The sequence below is a fragment of the Oncorhynchus clarkii genome, chromosome 6 (assembly GCF_045791955.1).
Source record: "Oncorhynchus clarkii lewisi isolate Uvic-CL-2024 chromosome 6, UVic_Ocla_1.0, whole genome shotgun sequence".
Lineage (NCBI taxonomy): Eukaryota > Metazoa > Chordata > Actinopteri > Salmoniformes > Salmonidae > Oncorhynchus > Oncorhynchus clarkii.
In genome coordinates, this window is record NC_092152.1 from 47,059,047 (window position 1) to 47,075,531 (window position 16,485).

General features: G+C 39.6%; 1 protein-coding gene across 1 annotated transcript; it reads left to right on the forward strand.

Moving 5' to 3' along the window:
- Positions 1–1,655: 1,655 nt before the first annotated feature.
- LOC139411230 (interleukin 12B 2) lies at positions 1,656–10,492 on the forward strand. The gene is made up of 8 exons (XM_071157243.1): positions 1,656–1,939; positions 6,055–6,136; positions 6,328–6,558; positions 6,784–6,886; positions 7,232–7,422; positions 7,776–7,924; positions 8,111–8,221; positions 9,568–10,492. The coding sequence occupies exons 2-8, from the start codon at positions 6,055–6,057 to the stop codon at positions 9,697–9,699; spliced, it is 999 nt and encodes a 332-aa protein (XP_071013344.1). The 5' UTR covers positions 1,656–1,939; the 3' UTR covers positions 9,700–10,492.
- Positions 10,493–16,485: the final 5,993 nt, after the last annotated feature.

The following is a 16,485-nucleotide window of genomic DNA, read 5'->3' on the forward strand; positions in this document are numbered from 1 at the left end:
AGCTACGCATATTACGCACGCATTGTTTGGTGACTGCGCAGATTCAGCTGTTTATATATCAATCATTATGGCGACAAAGTCAGGGAAAGCTAAATCTAAGTCTAGATATACAGATGTACACACAATTTTAGAATAAATTGATTGGGAAGGTGAGACAGAGATTGTTGTAGGACGCTTCATTTAGCGATTGTGGAGGAATATTTTTTGAACAGGAAAGAACATAGTTTTGGACTGGTAAGTTCTTATCATGCTAATGCCCTTGTTTGAAATTAATAATTTAAAATATTATTTGTGATTTTTTTTAAATTTAGAAGCAATATATAAACATGTAATGTCATGAAATGTGAGATGCGTGTGTCTGCCACACCACCCCAACCCACATGAAATAGCCTATTTGAGGCTGTTGAGGAGAGGGCAGGACCACATCAATGGCCAAAGTGAAATGGAGACAGTAGATACAGCTGGTCTGTTGTAATATAATAAAGACAGTAGATCTAGCTGGTCTGTCATAATATAAAAGAGACAGTAGATCTAGAAGGTAATAATAATATAATAATATATTCAACCTAATATATTCAACCTTCAACTCTCTATATATATCTGTTTATTATACCTGTTGATACAGGGCTCATGAAGTGATTTGTTTCACAATCAGATGAAAACATGACCGGTTGTGTTCATGCCGCATTAAAAGGCATTTTTACATGTCTTCACTATAAAACCCGTTAAGAAAATGTGGAGGTCCTGTGAAAAATACTATGCAAATCAAATGCCCATCCAACTGATGAATTTTGGCGCAGGCCTTGTGTGCACACCGTGCCCCAAACCGGAGGGTTTTCCTCTAAAAATATTTGATTGACGAGAATCACTACAACACCCTCACACGTCACAACTTTAAAGATCTAATCTGAGATGGAACTGTGGTGAAAGTGCACACACACACACACACACACACACACACACACACACACACACACACACTATGAACGTATAAAAATATAATGTTGTAGTGTGACGTGTGGAGTTCTCTCTGAACAAAAGACCCATAGACATTGAACATGTGAATGATGATTTAATGTGTGTGTGTGTACGTGTGTGTGTGCATATGTGTGTGTGTGTGTTTGGGGTCAGTAGTTAGTTCTCTAGTTCCACCCATCTAAAATAAACCTCATAAGGTTGAGACAGAAACTGTACTGTGAGAGATAAAAGATAAAAAGCCTCATGTGGACATGTTTCCTCAAAAACTAGTTTGACTTGCAAATTCATCTATGTATGACACAAGTGTTGAATGCTAAAGAAGAGAAAATTGAAAGAAGGTCAGGTGAAATAGATATAGAAAATATTTAATGGAAAATCGAATAATATATGTAAATATTATCTGATGTGAATATGAATATTGTACCTGCTGCATCCCTGACCGAATAATGAACAAAAAAAATGAAATATTGATCATAAAAAAGAAAGCAAGGAGAGATGACATTGCTGTATGATAGAGGGGAGTATGGGGTGGGTGTAGGGAGTGCCCCGAACTGGAGGGTTTTCTTCTGAAAATATTTTGTTGACGACCATCGCTACAACTCCCTCACACGTCACACCATCAAAGATCTTAATCTCAGATGGAACTGTGGTGCATGTGTACGTACACACAAACCAACACATACACACACACACATGCACACACAGTTCTACTAGTACTAATAGTTTACTTATGAATTGCACCCAACTTCATCCTCCCCCAAATCCCCACCCACCCTCTAATCTTCCAAAAGTCCGTGGCAAAGATGTGTGGGCAGAGGCTGAATAGCACACAGTAGCCAAACATATAAAACAGAAGGACTTTCAGAAAATTAGAGAAACTCAAGTTGACTCTTTGTTACAAGCTTGACCGAGCAGACTGCCAACAATTTATCAACGTGACCAGCGCAACTTCAGCATAACGGTAAGCGCAAGACCTGAGCAAACTTATGGGCTGTGAACCAATTCAATGGGAAATTTATTAATTAGATCTGAAAACATAGGTTATTACATTTCAGTAAATATTTTTTTGCATTCAATGAATAGCTAATTTTCTGTGTTCATGTAGGCTCATCAAAGGCTATGGCAGGATGTACTGTAGTTTGCATTTCACTTTTAATTGAAATTCTATATTCTGTGTTTAATTAGGCTTAATTCCCCTTTAGGAAAAAAGCAGCTACAAACTTTTGACATGGTACAAACCTTCAGTAGGCTAAATCCTACCCAACGATTATATCACAACGTGATATATTTTATACACTGAGTATACAAACATTGGGAACACCTGCTCTGTCCATGATATAGACTAACCAGGTGAATGCAGGTGAAAGCTAAGATTCCTTATTGATGTCACTTATTAAATTCACTTCAATCAGTGAACATGAAGGGGAGGAGACAGGTTAAAGAAGCCTTGAGACAACTGAGACATGGATTGTGTATGTGTGCTATTCAGAGGGTGAATGGGCAACACAAAAATGTAAGTGCCTTTGAACGGGGTATGGTAGTAGGTGCCAGGCGTACTGGTTTGTGTCAAAAACTGCAACGCTGCTGGGTTTTTCATGCTGAACAGTTTCCCATGTGTATCAATAATGGTCCACCACCCAGAGGACATCCAGCCAACTTGACACAACATTGGGAAGCATTGGAGTCAACATGGGCCAGCATCCCTGTGGAACGCTTTTGACACCTTGTAGAGTCCATGCCCCGACGAATTGAGGATGTTTTCAATACGGATGAATTGAGGATGTTTTCAATATTAATATTGAAACATCCTCAATTCGTCTGGGCATGGACTCTACAAGGTGTCTAAAGCGTTCCACAGGGAAGGTGTTTCTAATGTTTGGTATATTCAGTGTATGTTTGTATGATGATCTATTATATTTGAGAGCATATCCAAGGTTCCTATTCAAACTTTATATCAGAGTTTGCCTGCTCTACCTCTTTCTGGAGTCTGGGTGTGTAATGTTTTTCAGCGAATGGCTTACAGTCAGGTCCATAATTAAAGATGAACAAAAAAGACTGCATAAAATAAGTAATACAAATACTGAGCTATAGATGACATGAAAATAGTGCTCTTTGGCCATGCACACCAGTGGTGGATTTGGAGTCGAAAAATGGAAGCATATGCAGAAAAGTACCTCATACCAACTGTAAAATAAGCTGTTGGATCTTTGATGTTAATAAGGTGCTATTTTACTTCCATATATTAGGGTCAACGGCATCATGAACTTTACCAAGTACCAGGACATTTTTGCCAAAAACCTGGTTGCCAAGTGTATTTTCCAGCAAGAAAATAACCCCAAGCTATAATCACAATCCGCAATGAAATGGTTAATTGACCACAAAATCAACTTTTTGTAATGGCCTTCTCAGTCTCTGGACTTGAACCTCATTGATAACCTGTGGTTTGAAAGTAGAAGGGGGCAGTCCATAAGAGCAGACAAATTATATCAAGGATCTGGAAAGTTTCTGTACGGAGGAATGGTCTAAGATCCCTTCCAATGAATTATAGATTTTTTTACCTTAATTTAACTAAGCAAGTCAGTTAATGGGGCTAGGCATCCCGCTACCGGGACAACTTCCGGTGAAACTGGAGGGCGCGCAATTCAAATAAATAATCATAAATATGATGGATATTAAACATTTAGGTACATATAAGTGTCTTATATCGGTTGAAAGCTTAAATTCTTGTTTATCTAACTACACTATCCGATTTACAGTAGCTATTACAGCGAAAACATGCCATGCGATTGTTTGAGGACATTGCCCCACATCAAAATATTTTCTCCCCCAGCAAATTCACAAATAGCGATTAAATATTAACTTACCTTTCGAAAATCTTCCTCTGATTTGTCATCCAAAGGGTCCCAGCTATAACATGTAGTGTCGTTTTGTTAGATAAAATCCTTCTTTATATCCCAAAAAGTCAGTTTAGTTGGCGCCATCGATTTGAGTAATCCACTCATTCAACTTGCAGAGAAAGGAATCCAAAAATCTACCCCTAAACTTTGCTTCAACAAGTCAAAATACGTTTCTATTTACTCCTCAGATACCCTAAAATGTAGTCAAACTATAATTTCTTACAGAAAGAAGTATGTTCAATAGGAAACCGATTTTAGCAGGTCCTGTCTTCAAGGCACGCGCAAAAACAAATATCCAAGACTGCGTCCTACTAAAACTGCTGACACCTTGTGTATAGGATAAATCCAGGTAACTCCAGGTAAAGGTTTCCCATAGGCACAGATCTATAGTCTGTTTACTCTCCAGAAGTCCTAACCCTAACCATTAGGGTGAAACAGTAAACTGACCTGTGGTCTGCTTACTCTCCAGAAGTCCTAACCCTAACCATTAGGGCGAAACAGTAAACTGATCTGTAGTCTGCTTACTCTCCAGCCATAGGAATTGCATCCATGGAGCTAATTTTCAGTATGCCCTTATACTTGCCATTGTAAGAGGATGGTCCCTCTCAAAAAAAAATCAGGTTGGATTTTCTCCTACCATATCTATTGTGTAATATTCTCCTACAGTATTTTAAAATTTCTACAAACTTCAAAGTGTTTTATTTCCAATGGTACCAATTATATGCTTCAGGGCCTGAGCAACAGGCAGTTTACTTTGGGCATGTCATTCAGACAGGAAGTGGAGAAAAAAGGGGTCTTAGCCCTAAGAAGTTTTAAGAACAAATTCTTATTTTCGATGACAGCCTAGGAACAGTGGGTTAACTGCCTTGTTCAGGGGCAGAACATCTGATTTTTACCTTGTCAGCTCGGGGATTCAATCTTGCAACCTTTCGGTTACAAGTCCAACACCCTAACCACTAGGACACCTGCCGCCCCAATGTGTTCTCCAAGCTCATAAAACATTTTAGAAAAAGGCTCAGTGTCTTTATCCTCACAAGGGGAGTGGGCTAGATAATTGAATACAGCGATATTTTTTATTACTTGTTAAACAAAATGTATTTCTTTGAGCAATTGTATTAGTAGAATAACATCATTTACCATTTTATTTTTTTCGAGCATACAATATAGCTCAGTATTTGTATTATTTATTTCATAAAATCATTTTTTTCTCATCTTTATACAGTCTCAGCTCATCATCCATAATTATGGACCTGACTAAACATTATCCAATCTCTATGATCTCACAGGGTTAAAATAGATATGCCTATGTTTTATTTTACAGTCCTGTGTAGTCAGTCCTGTTTGTTAGCTATTATTTACTTAAGAATTATAATGATTTAACAATAAAGTTTCTTGTACTTCCTTCCAATAATTAATCACATTGAGTAACTGGTATAAATAATGCCATGTGTAGGCCAAGTGGAGCAAATTGCTTTCATGAATTCCCCAAAAAACAAGTTCGGATTAGGTACTGGCTAGTTTGTCATATAATTATGATTAGAATAGGATAAATCCAGGTAACTCCAGGTAAAGGTTTCCCATAGGCACAGATCTATAGTCTGTTTACTCTCCAGAAGTCCTAACCCTAACCATTAGGGTGAAACAGTAAACTGATCTGTGGTCTGCTTTACTCTCCAGAAGTCCTAACCCTAACCATTAGGGCGAAACAGTAAACTGCTCTGTAGTCTGCTTACTCTCCAGAAGTCCTAACCATTAGGGTGAAACAGTAAACTGATCTGTGGTCTGCTTACTCTCCAGAAGTCCTAACCCTAACCATTAGGGCGAAACAGTAAACTGATCTGTGGTCTGCTTACTCTCCAGAAGTCCTAACCCTAACCATTAGGGCGAAACAGTAAACTGCTCTGTAGTCTGCTTACTCTCCAGAAGTCCTAAACCTAACCATTCGGGCGAAACAGTAAACTGCTCTGTAGTCTGCTTACTCTCCAGAAGTCCTAACCCTAACCATTAGGGTGAAACAGTAAACTGATCTGTGGTCTGCTTTCTCTCCAGAAGTTCTATTCCTAACCCATTAGGGTGAAACAGTAAACTGATGTTAGATTAGTATCTCTACGGTCATCTTCACCCTACTCCTGTATACGGTGTGACTTTCTCTCTCCCCTGTACTTTCTTTCCTCTCCAGATGACTGTAGTACCATGGCTCATCATGCTCCTCTGTGTTATTCTACCGAGAGTGAATGGTCTCACCTCCTTCCATGAACTCTGTGAGTGTGTGTTTGTATGTGTGTGTGTTTCTCTCTTTATCTCTGAGCTGTGCGTGTTCCTGATTGTAAGTATCAATGGTTTCTGCCTGTATCTCTTTATGTATACTGTACTCTCAGTGTTTTATTGTGAATCTAATTGAAGCCTGTGTGTGTGTGTGTGTGTGTGTGTGTGTGTGTGTGCGCCCTTGTAGACATGGTTGATAAGGGGGACAGTTTGGTGACTCTGACATGTCCCACGGCATTCTCTGGAGCTATGACGTGGAAGTACGAGGGAGAGACTGAGGATTTAGACAAAACTCAGGTCCAAGGCCGTAACCTGATACTGAATGAGGTGGACTGGTATGGAGAATACAGCTGCTGGGATGGAGACAAGAAACTAGGATCCATCTATCTACTGGAGGAGCTGAAGGACCAAGAGGACGGTGTGTGTGTTTGTGACAGAGAGAGAGTTTATTGCCCACATGTTTCTACCACATGTCTGGTTGTTCATGTTTGTATGTGTATGTGTGTGTGTGTGTGTGTGTGTGTGTGTGTGTGTGTGTGTGTGTGTGTGTGTGTGTGTGTGTGTGTGTGTGTGTGTGTGTGTGTGTGTGTGTGTGTGTGTGTGTGTGTGTGTATGTGTGTGTATGCTCTGCCTCTCTCTGTAGATTATTTAATCAGCTGTCGGGCCAAGTCTTATGGCTGCACCTTTAACTGTAGCTGGACCCACAGTGAATTCACAGCTGTCCGTCTTGGGCTGGGCCATGACTGGTAAGTAAACACATACACACACGCACACACACACACACACACACATACAAACGTAGCCTTTTTCATCGTTTTTATTCAGACACAGACAGACATTCTTATTTAATCTGATGTGCACTGTACAGATGTAGGATATTCATTTGAGCACTCTTTTGTTGCTGAGAATTTCAAACTTAAAGTATATTAGTTTTAACGAGGCTTCTAAAAGTTTGTAATTTCCACTTTGAAATTAAAATGTCCATTAATTAGAATCCACATAAAAATTCACATTTCCTGTCGCTGCAGGATTATTTTCCTGCTGTAACAAACTCCCTCAAATTAAAACTCTACCTCTGTATGTGTCTCTAGTACTGACAGCCAGGAATCTTGCACCTGGGTGTACCCAACGACCAGCCTCCAAGATGGAGGGTTGGAGTTTGAACTGACACATTCGCTTTCACCCTACACTGAGGAGGCCGCTCCTCTAGTGGTCACTGTTGAGGCCATCACCAGGCAGGAGTACCTCAGGAAGACTAAGAGGTTCTACCTACACGACATTGGTGAGTGTATCCACCTACGTAACAGGTGGTATTAAAACCATGTACTTCCATGGTACTTCTTTCCAGAGTAAGGAAAGGCTTAAAACACAATTAATTTCCGTTTGTTTGCAAATCTCATGTGTGTAAGAATGTTATGTGTGATTACGCAAACCAAAAACAAGTATCACAGGTCTATGTAACAACGTTGAATTCACAAGGAAGCTAACGGAAGCAAATGGACCTGAAATCTACGTGAATTTGTCCTATATGCTTGTTTTCGTTTTTCCAATGTAAAATGTTTCTCTTCGGGGCAACCTTTTTGCTGTATTGTGCACTAATAAATACACCCCTGCCTATTATATACATGTCCACAGTCCAGCCAGACAGTCCTGCAGGGATGAAGTGCCAGGTGATGGATCAGAGATTGAAGGTGAAAGTAGAACCGCCAGCCACCTGGAACTGTCCGCCCAGCTACTTCCCTCTGGAGCACCAGATAGGATACATTTTTAAAGACAACGGAAAGGTACAACACACACACACACACACACACACACACACACACACACACACACACACACACACACACACACACACACACACACACACACACACACACACACACACGCACGCAAGCTTATGCACACATTGACACACACTGGAATTTTGGAACGAAACCATAACTCTCTCTCCTTTGCCTTTCTCTCTCTAGGAGGAGCACTCTACGAATCCTCTCATACCGAGAGGGGTCAGTAAGCTGAGGGCCCGCTCCAGAGACCCCCTGGTCCCTTCCCCCTGGAGCCAGTGGACCCCCTGGAAAAATGTAACCAACTAAGATATAATAATAATAGAATAATATATGACATTTAGCAGATGCTTTTTACAGTATCACTTCATTTCTACTATCGCCCTCCAACGTAAGCTACCATTATTTCTTCAGGCACTGGTTATCATAGACTAGTGCCTTCTAACAAATATGTAAATCTGCAAAATGGTAACTATTGACATATTTATTGAATTATATACTTATCTATTTCATAATAACTATCTGAAGAAAGCTACAAAAGGGTTAACAACAACCTCTATACTGAGCACCATTGCAACCCTGGTTTACAGTGTACAAGTGTGTGATGTGATATCTGTCCCTTTATCAATGTATCTTTGTGGTGGTTTTTCTGTGTAGGCTGATGGTTTGGCTCTGTCTCTTTGTACGTCACAACTATTGCTATTAAAAGAGCTGTGAGTTTCCTGCCTCATACTTCTGTTTCCTTGTTTGTATACTCTATACTATGTATATATATGTGTTGGGAGGTGTACATACAGTATATGTGTTTTTGTTGATGTTTGGTATTATTGTAACATATTAAAGGTGAACTTGATGATTGTATAGTAATTAAGAAATGGAAGAAAGCAAAAATACTCTATATAATTTAACCACGAAACATTTTACACTAGTCTCATGGATAAGGCTCTACATAGACAGTGATGTAGCATCTGAGTCATTGCTGGGCTAATGTGTTGTGTACTGTGGCTCAATGTGAAGGGCAGCCTATTCACACTTATTCCATCACATCCTGTTAGACCAAGAAACACAAACACACACACAGGCACCCACAGACATGTCCACAGAGACTCACACACATGCACGTACACGTACACACATGCACGTACAAGTACACACATGCACATACAAGTACACACATGCACATACAAGTACACACATGCACATACAAGTACACACATGCACACACACACACACACACACACACACACACACACACACACACACACACACACACACACACACACACACACACACACACATACACACACACACACACACACACACAGAGAGAGAGGTGCTAGTGGCCAGAGTAATAGAAGGATGGATTGGTATAAAACACAAGTCGATGTGTTTGATACCTTTCCATTCATTCCATTCCAGCCATTACATTGAGCCCATCCTGCTATATTCTTCGCCCACCATCCTCCTCTGCCGCACGCTCAAAACACTCGCACAGACACACACACACACATCAGGTTAAATATTTCCTACAAGTTTTGTAGAGTAAGTGATCTTTGTTGTGTTTCTTGAATGAGGTGCCCAAACAAAATAACCATCTGGTTGGCTTATGGATAGGAAACACTCTACCATTTACCTTATTACAGGTGGTTACGGGAGGCAAAAAGGAGGAGAAATGCAAAGAGAAACGCAAAGGAAAAGATAGCATCTGCTGCAAGACTGGAGAAAAGAAGAGAACCAAGACTAAGTCGAGATCTGCATTCACTGCTAATGAATAACGGACATCGTATTGTCGTATCACTATGTGTTTCTGGGATCTAGACAGTTAAATATGTCAATAAAATGTAATATTCAACATGTTCCTAAAAAGTAGTGATGATTATGGACTTTCTACATCCATGTAGTTTGTCTATAGAGTGGATGGTCCTCATGCAGACATGGTTTTACTCCTGCAAATTTAAGATGAAAATGCTAATCTGATGAATGTGACCAGAAATTATTTTGATCTACTGTGTAAATTAGATCACAACATCAATGCATCAACACATAAAGGTTGTTAAAGGGGCAATCTGTAGTTCGAACCAAAACAAAGTGGACACCTGCCACTGTCTTGGTGTACAGGCTGAGTGATGGGGCTGGAGAAATGTAACCACTCCAAAATTCAGAAACAGCTGACAATCTATGTAGTTTTAACTATGTTTCGAGGCTAAACCGTGTTTGCTTACAATTACACTTGCTTACAAACAATAGAGTAAGACAAGCTTATTATATTTGGGGGCACCATTTTATTTTTTATTTACAGAGAGCTTGGGGCATACTCCAACACTCAGACATAATTTACAAACTAAGCATTTGTGTTTAGTGAGTCCACCAGATCAGAGGCAGTTGGGATGACCAGGGATTTTCTCTTGATACCTGCCTGAATTGGACCATTGTCCTGTCCTGCTAAGCATTCAAAATGTAATGAGTACTTTAGGGTGTCAGGGAAAATGTATGGAGTAAAAAGTACATTATTTTCTTTAGGAATGTAGTGAAGTAAAAGTAAAAGTTGTCAAGAATATAAATAGAAAACGAAAGTACAGACACCCCAGAAAAACGACATAAGTAATACTTTAAAGTAATTTTATATAAGTACTTTACACCATTGCAAGCTATCACACACACACACACACACACACACACACACACACACACACACACACACACACACACACACACACACACACACACACACACACACACACACACACACACACACACACACACACACACAGCCAATGCATGTTATTGAGACATTCAACCACTGTACACTTCCTGTTTCACACTGTGTATTTCTCGACATAGCTCATTCTAATATTTCTACTAATGTACATTGCATTTTAGTTACACTGTTTATACACACCACATATTTATTTATGTACTGGAATCTTGGTATAGCTCACTCTAATATATCTAATGCTGTTCATACCATTCTAAGTTTAATATCTTGTGAAGATTATTCTGGTGTACATATGGATATAATGCATTTGGATTACTGTTACAGTGATATTTGGGTTGTTAATTAGATTAATTCTGATGTTTCTTGATTGGTTTCTTGATTAATTTATTTTGTATTATTTGTAAACTTGATTGACATTTTACTGCATTGTTAGGCGCTAGTAACATAAGCACTTCACTGCACCCGCTATAACATCTGCTAAACTGTGTATGCGACCAATAAACTTTGATTTGACACACACTGGCACTTGCGTAGCCACACTCACCCATTCCCTTTCACCCTACACTGAGGAGACTGCTCCCCTAGTGGTCACTACTGAGGCCATCACCAGGCAGGAGTACCTCAGGAAGACTAAGAGATTCTGAGCAGGAACCCCCTTCATAACAGGTGGCATTAATTACTTCAACTTTAATTACTTCAATGGTATTTCATTCCAGACTAAGGAGAAGCTTATAACAATTTAATTCCGCTTGTTTGCAAATTTCATATGTGTAAGCATTTTCATGTGTGATTACACAAACCACAAACAAGTATCACAGTTGTAACTACAGGTCAATGTAACAATGTTATATTCACTAAGAACTTAATGGAAGCAAACGGGCCTGTCACGTTGTCACGTTCTGACCTTAGTTCCTTTGTTTTGTCTTTTGTTTTAGTATGGTCAGGGCGTGAGTTGGGTGGGTTTTCTATGTTAGTTTGTCTATGTTTTTCTATTTCTGTGTTTGGCCTGTATGGTTCTCAATCAGAGGCAGCTGTCAATCGTTGTCCCTGATTGAGAACCATATGTAGGTATGTTTTCCATTGTGTTTTGTGGGTGGTTGTTTCCTGTTTAGTGTTTTGCTGCACCTTGGTCCTCCTCTCCTTCCCCAGACGACAAGCGTTACAGAACCACCCACCAAGAAAGGACCAAGCAGCGTGGTAACGGGCAGCAGCAGCAGCGGCCGGAAACGCATGACATAGTTTCAGGCTTTTATTTTGAAAAATGAGCGTGAGCAACAAGTAAGTGGTCAGCTGGTGGCTCTCAGAGTGATTTGTGCGTAATAGACAAATAGACAAATGCGGCCATTGTTTCTCTCGCTCCTACTAAGAAGCCAACTGATATATTATCGAATAGATATTTGAAAAACACCTTGAGGATTGATTATAAAAAACGTTTGCCATGTTTCTGTCGATATTATGGATCTAATTTGGAATATTTTTTGGCGTTGTCGTGAGCACAATTTCCGGTCGATTAATCAGCCAAACGTGAAGATAAAACGGAGCCATTTCGGCTACAAGAATAATCTTTATGGAAAAAAGGAACATTTGCTATCTAACTGGGAGTCTCGTGAGTGAAAACATCCGAAGCTCATCAAAGGTAAACGATTTAATTTGATTGCTTTTCTGATTTTCGTGACCAAGCTGCCTGCTGCTAGCTAGGCATAATGCTATGCTAGGCTATCGATAAACTTACACAAATGCTTGTCTTGCATTGGTTGTAAAGCATCATTTCAAAATCTTAGATGACAGGGTGATTACCAAAAGGCTAAGCTGTGTTTCAATATTTGTGATTTCATGAATATTAATATTTTCTAGTAATATCTTTTGTCCGTTGCGTTATGGTAATTAGTGTCAGTTGATGACAATTCTTCCGGATCCGGGAGGGGTAGTTCCAAGATTAAGAGGCCCGCGTCAGAGCCGCCACCGCGAACAGACACCAACCCTGACCCTCCCATATAGGTTCAGGTTTTGCGTCCGGTCCACACCTTTGGGTGGGTGGGGGTACTGTCACGTTCTGACCTTAGTTCATTTGTTTTGTCTTTTGTTTTAGTATGGTCAGGGTGTGAGTTGGGTGGGTTGTGTGTTAGTTTGTCTATGATTTTCTATTTCTGTGTTTGGCCTGGTATGGTTCTCAATCAGAGGCAGCTGTCAATCGTTGTCCCTGATTGAGAACCATATTTAGGTAGCCTGTTTTCCATTGTGTTTTGTGGGTGGTTGCTTCCTGTTTAGTGTTTTTGTTTCACCTTTCAGGACTGTTTGTTTGTCGTGTTTGTTGTTTTATCTAGTGTTGCATATTTCATTAAATAATATGAACACTTACCACGCTGCACCTTGGTCTTCCTCTCCTTCCCCAGAGACAACAAGTGTTACACACGTCTACTCCCGCTCCCCCTTTCTGGCACTTGCTGTCACCAGTTTACTCATTATTACGCACTCCTGCCACCATCGTTACGCGCACCATAATTAGTTAAAGAATTTAAAGGCATTGCTTCCAAATACTAATTGACTCTATGTGAACTTCTGACCCACTAGGAATGTGATGAATGAAATAAAAGCTGAAATAAATTATTTTCTCTATTATTCTGACATTTCACATTCTTAAAATAAAGTGGTGATCCTAACTGACCTAAAACAGGGAATTTTTACTAGGATTAAATGTCAGGAATTGTGAAAAACTGAGTTTAAATGTATTTGGCTCAGGTGTATGTAGACTTCCTGTCACGTCCTGACCTTAATTCCCTTTTTTAAGTCTCTGTTTTAGTTTGGTCAGGGCATTCTATGTTTTATATTTTAGGTTTTGTATTTCTGTTTGGCCGGGTATGGTTCCCAATCAGAGGCAGCTGTTGATCATTGTCTCTGATTGAGAACCATACTTAGGCAGCCTGTTTTCCCACTATGGGTTGTGGGTAGTTATTTACTGTTTAGTGTTTTTGTTGCACCTTGCAGAACTGTTCGCTTGTCGGTTTGTTATTTTTGTTCCAGTATTCATCTTTATTAAAATCATTATGAATACGTACCACACTGCTCTTTGGTCCTCTTCTCCTTCTTCCACCGACGGCTGTTACACTTCCGACTTCAACTGTATCCTCCAAACACTGACTTCTCTGGCATTATCCTTTAAATATTACTTACCTTTTTCACAATAACTATCTGAAAAAACTTACAAAAAGGGCATTATCACTTTTATACAATGGGTTACCAACATATTCAAATAAATGGCTTTGTGTTTTTCACCTCTCACTTCTGTTTCCTTGTTTGTATACTGTATGTATACAGTGGGGTCTGAAATGATAAACACCCTTGATAAAGAAGAGCAATAACGACTGTATAAAATAAATAATTCAACTAGAAAAGTACATTTCCAGAAGAAAATGGTGTATGCATGTGAATGATTGATATGATATGATAGCCTGAACATGGGAAAGTTGGTTGGTGTCTCTAGCTTGCACGGTTCAAAAGTTACTGTTGGTGGGTTATTTTATGCACATTTATGCAAATGTTATGGTTGTAGATTATAAAAGTTTCTATGAATTGAAAGTTAGGATCGGCTGAACATGTGAAAGTTGGATTGGTGTCCTAGACTGAACGGATCAAGAGTTACTATTGTTATCTTATTTTATGCAAATGTTTACACATTTATATAATTATAGTTAATCAAAGTTAAGAATTTTAGTTTAGGACAGACTGAACATGTGAAATTGGTTTGGTGTCTTTAGCTTGACTGGTTCTAGAGTTACTGTTGGTGAGGGATTTTATGTTAAATTATACATACAGTGGGGCAAAAAAGTATTTAGTCAGCCACCAATTGTGCAAGTTCTCCCACTTAAAAATATGAGAGGCCTGTAATTTTCATCATAGGTACACTTTAACTATGACAGACAAAATGAGGAAAAAAATCCAGAAAATCACATTGTAGGATTTTTTAGGAATTTATTTGCAAATTATGTTGGTAATGTATGAATTCATGATTAACTCAGAATTGCTGTTAAAATCATTGACCAGTACGGAGAATTAAGTAAAACCACAAGTCCAAATCCTTATCTCCGTCCATGGCTAATTTGGGAAAGGGACGATATCACGGGATGCAACAATTCAAGTTTTTTCTGTAAACAACATTTGGCTTGTGATTGATGTGAAACCAAATCCAATCTGGCTTTCCTTGACACTTTTTTGGAATGACATCTTCGACAAGCAGGTGTCTACATACATTTGGTAATGTAGTGTATGCCAATTTCTAAGACATTCTAAGATTTGTATCATTCGCAACCAAAGTTGCCAAATAACTCTAACTCTAGCATATAGGACATGTTTCAATTGATGACTTTTACGCTCAACATAGACACCTAATATGCACATTCACTCCATAATAGAAAAATATCCTTTCTATTTTATTCAGCTAAGTTCAATTATATTCTTCTTACTATAAAGTTGTATAAAATACAATAATGGCACAGGACTTATTAGCATATCTTGTCAGCTAAATGAACAAGCCTGCTCTTGCTCCCCCTCCCTGGCGCTCAAAGGCGCCAGGCTCCCCAGAATTACACACTCCTGCCACCATCAGTACTCACACCTGCCTTCCCCCGTCACGCGCATCAGCGATTATTGGACTCCCCTGGACTCAATCACCTGTTTATTACCTCCCCTATATTTGTCAGTTTTCCAGCTCTGTTCCACGCTGCCGCATTAATGTTTGTATGTCATTGTTACCCGTGTGCTGACACTGTCCCTGTCATGTTACCTGTCTGTTCCGCATTAAATGTTCAACTCCCCGTACCTGCTTCTCATCTCCAGCATCGATCCTTTCACTATGGCATGGAGCATAGCAAGATAACATAGACCTACAGTAGGCCAACTCATATGTGACTACTTTCAGGAAACTAGGTGTATGTCACATGCCACTACTTCACAGGAGAGGCATTTGAACATAAACATTTGTTTTGAATCAAAATGTGTTTTTTTTGGGGCAGAAGTGTCTCCTGGAACATGTAAACTTTCATGTGCCTTAATAAAATACTTCTATGCCATCTGTAAATATGTATACCATTGTTACATTACAAGCCTAGTTGGTTTAGCCATGGCATAAGACAGGAACCTTCCCACTAGTCATGATTGGCTGAGATAATGGATGAGCTGGACATGCCAAGAGATGTGTTCAGATTGGTCTACCATGTAGCATGCTACTGCCTATAACATGAGCTGCTCACTATGTTACATCCTTTCTACCACAGCTTTTTTGAAAGATATCATGAAGAACTGGAAAAGTGTTGCTAATGCTCTCCACTTTCTGGAGGACGATCGTGCCATGCTGACTCTCTCTGACTCTGACAATGAATCAGATGATGAGGAAATTAGGTTAGGTAAGAACATTTCCATTGAACCAAACATTGTAGAGTCTTCTGAAACGGTGATCAACAGTGTTGTTGATTAAAATGAGACCGGCAGTCTTTTGCATGACAATAACCTTTTCATGACTGCCACAGCCCTAGGCATAATGTCCGTTACTGGTGCGTGCACAGCAGCCTGTTAAGCCTGTTTGAAGAGGTGTGTCTTTAGTGTGGACTTGAATATGTGTATGGATTGTGAGGTTCTGACATGGAGAGGAGGTCATTAAAGTATGTGGGCGCCAGTCCATTGAGTGATTTGTAGGTGATCATGAGCAATTTAAGATGCTTCTGTATTGAACTGGGAGACAGTGGAGTTTTATGAGGCTAAGGGGTGATGTAGTCCCAAGGCAGCGGCGGCCACTGATTGGCACAATACCCGGGGTGCGAGATGGTTGGAGTTGTCAACAAAGAAGCATGAC